The sequence below is a fragment of the Schistosoma mansoni genome (assembly GCF_000237925.1).
Source record: "Schistosoma mansoni, WGS project CABG00000000 data, chromosome 3 unplaced supercontig 0141, strain Puerto Rico, whole genome shotgun sequence".
Classification (NCBI taxonomy): domain Eukaryota; kingdom Metazoa; phylum Platyhelminthes; class Trematoda; order Strigeidida; family Schistosomatidae; genus Schistosoma; species Schistosoma mansoni.
In genome coordinates, this window is record NW_017386011.1 from 308,223 (window position 1) to 311,639 (window position 3,417).

The window sequence follows — 3,417 nt, forward strand, 5'->3', positions numbered from 1 at the left end:
TAAATTGTGTTCAAAAAGGGCTCACCACTTTCGTGCCTATAGGTAACCCTCGTGCTATTGATAGAAGAAACCAGAGAAGTAGTGAATAGGTCTTTATTTCGATCTTCGCGCAGTCACAGTGGAGCGTGGGATTATCTGTTCAGACAAACAAAGGCTCTCAACATTCCATATAAGATAGTAGGGAATATAACGCTTACAAAAGGTAAGGAAGTGAATGAATACTTGAACAATACTGTTTTAGCATATGCTTGGTTGTTTGGGGTCAACTCTTAACCAACCAACCTGAGCTGTTACAGTGTCAAGCCACTATTTTACCTCGAATTGTCAGTACACTTGCATAGTCTCTAGCAATAATAAAACTCATTCATTTAATTTTTAAGGGCACTTCGATGTCATTTTGACGTTCAAGTTAAACACTTCAGTTAGACTCCTAGAGATAGCATTCTCATCGATGCTTCCTAACAGTAGGAATTATGCCATTACTTAGCGTCTCATCATCGAGAGCTAATTATTTTCCAGGGCTTAAGAAGTGATTTATTTTACTAAGTCAAAGAGATCTTGTGTCAACGGAAAACGTCAATTCAGAATTTACAGTGTTTTGGTAATTTATTCCTTGTTATTTGGTAGGCCTTCATTCTTCGTTAGAGTCTTTAATGGTAAATTTGCGTGAAACCAGAGTAGCTGATGTCGCGAGTTTACATTAATATTTTATGCCTAGCAGATGTTTGTTCATAAAACTTCATCAACTCCTCACTTTTACATTGAAAACGTGTTTTTATTTTTGCACTCAAACAATGTAACATCTCTTTATGTTTGCCAACCGTTGTAAACAGAAGGCCTAAAGATGATACCTGAAGTCATGACTATCATGATTTAGAGGTGTTCAAGGTATGGCACTGTGAATTATCTCGAGATTCTGCCTCTGTTGAGTGTTGTCATCGAGTCCTCGTAAGTTAAATTTATGGTATGTGTAGTACTGACATCTTGGAAACTAAAAGCATCTGAGTATGGGAGATTTTTCACCGAGGAATCTGTATAAATATTGGCCTTCAGATATCCCTAATCCTCGTTTATTATTGTCTGTCCCTTTTGAATCCTGCAATGACTATTTCGATGTAGTTAACATTAAAGGATAAGTAAATTTACAAAAAACCTATGATGTTTGACTCGAGATTTTGAACGTATGCTATCTGATCTCACCACAGTATTTTATTCTTTAGATTCATCTCATTACTCAGAAGCTATTGATTCTAGTTAGAAGAGATAGATAGCTATTTATACAGTGACCGACCTACAGAAATATTTCGGATCACCAGTCGGTCTAAGATTTTAGCTTAGAAGAAAATTTTACAAGTTCATCATGGGGTACTAACATCGAAAACGGACAAGAAAAAAAAGAAGAGGGTTATCGTTAGGTATGTTTAAGTTACACACTGAAGAACTAGTTCCGATTGTATGTTAAGCACTTCCTGATCATTCGTAATTATAGATAATTTCGATATATTTGTGATAGCAATGAAGTTAAATAGTACAATGTGACTCATGTCACATTCGTTTTTTATGATAAATGATAGCTTTTTTTATTGAGAATTGAGCACTTTGTTTTAACTTGTACCTACTTGATCATAAAGTTACCCTTTAGAAATGGCTGCCAGATACCGAGATGTTGGCACGAAAGTGTACATCGGTGACCTCCCTAGAGAGGCATCTGAACGAGAACTAGAACGCATATTCCGGGAGTACGGAAGGTTGCGTAATGTTTGGGTTGCGAGAAACCCACCTGGCTTTGCTTTTGTTGAATTTGAAGATGCTGCAGATGCCAGTGATGCGGTGCGTGAACTCGACGGAACGTAAGTGGATACTTGTCGCTTCATCTAATATATTTAGAGTCATGTGTGGTGTACGCGCCCGTGTTGAACTGAGTACTGGGAAGTCGCGACAGAAGCCGTGGGTACGTGGAGGTGGTGGTGCGCGTAATGGTGGAGGACGTGATAATGGGATTGGTTCTCGCCGTATGAAACCGTTTGACCCAACAGATCGGTGTTACGAGTGTGGAGAACGTGGACATTATGCCTACGATTGCCGTCGTCGAGGTGGTGGGCCGGGAGGTCCAAATGGACGCAGCAGGCCTGAGGGCCGAAGAAGGTCGAGGTAATTCATCTTACTCGCATGTCGTCTGGTATCGTCTCGGCTACCATGATACGTTATCGGCTGTATCAGTTTTTCATCCAAGTACGACATCCTTAGACTATGTCGACATCCTATCTCGCAGTGTAACAGCTCAGTCAAATGCTGGTGCTCTAAATTCCGTAGCGGTGACTCGTCACTAGCACACGGAATGTACTATGAAAAGACTGGTCTCCATAGGTACTTCACTCGAAAATTGGCATCTTTGACTTCATTGCGGCGGGCATAAACTGCCTTACATCTCGGCATCTGTGAGCCGTCGACATCGTCGTCGTGACTACAGACAGCCTCTAAAGTTAACATCCGTAGAGACCTACAGCTTGTTTTCCTTCATGCCTAAACGTGTAAGTGCCTAGTTTCATAGCTTATCGATATGTAATGGTTACCACTTATTTTTTTTGTCCTGGCCGTCATTCTTAATGTTCTTTTCTTTCAGATCTGTGTCAAACCATAGAAGTTTCTCCCGAAGCCGCAGTCGTTGATCGATTTGGAGTTTGCAGGCTGACAATGCATTTCACTTCGAGTCCAAAAATGTTTAAGCCATATCAGGCCTTTTTTATCCGAAATATAATTAATATTAATCACGTTTTCTAGTCTCCTGGATATCGTTTGTTAATTTGTCGTCTCATTGCTTATGATCCGCTGAAAGAGTAAACAGCTTCACGCCTTATGTTGGTTTGTTAAGGATTCAGGCTCTAAGCACTAAGGTAGGTTAGATGAAGCCATTACAAACCACTGAATTGTTCAATTAGCTTCTGTCATATTACTTCTGACGCTAAGTTGTGTGTAGTAACCCGTCAGTTTCCAGTTTGATTGTAATCCCTAGTAGGCATGTATATGTGTGGTGCGAACTGCTGTTTAGTGCTCAAGTATCAGCAACGACAGTGCTCAGTGTACTCGGTATTTTGGCCTCACGTGTTGACATTTGCTGGGGGGTGCGGCGTATTGATGGACAGATGCGTCCGTGTGTACTTACTCATCTCGACTATTATCATTAGGCGGGTGTATGCGTTGGTAGCTCCGTAGTTTGCCCGATAATCCAGGAGGAAGGTTTAGGTCAATGTCCCTCTATCGAATGGCTGAGCTCTTCCTCACCTTTGAAGATGCAAAATCTAGGCCGAAGTGAAGTTAGGCATCGTGGTTAATGTGTTTGTGTGTAGTGACAGTTGAGGTCAAATCCCAGGGACAAATGATGCTAGTGGTCTCTTCTTGGAGTCACCTGAAAAGTAG

General features: G+C 41.0%; 1 protein-coding gene across 2 annotated transcripts; it reads left to right on the top strand.

The window, feature by feature from the left end:
* Positions 1-1,632: 1,632 nt before the first annotated feature.
* Positions 1,633-2,773, top strand: Smp_098890.1 (arginine/serine-rich splicing factor, putative; the record flags this gene model as incomplete). Of its 2 annotated transcripts, none has more annotated exons than XM_018791229.1 (3): positions 1,633-1,850; positions 1,888-2,531; positions 2,624-2,773. In XM_018791229.1, the coding sequence occupies 2 exons, from the start codon at positions 1,645-1,647 to the stop codon at positions 2,153-2,155; spliced, it is 474 nt and encodes a 157-aa protein (XP_018645565.1). In that variant the 3' UTR covers positions 2,156-2,531; positions 2,624-2,773. The 2 variants fall into 2 exon arrangements, with proteins under 2 accessions (XP_018645565.1, XP_018645566.1); XM_018791228.1 differs by having other exon boundaries at positions 1,645-1,850; positions 1,888-2,151; positions 2,624-2,770.
* Between the last annotated feature and the right edge of the window lie 644 nt (positions 2,774-3,417).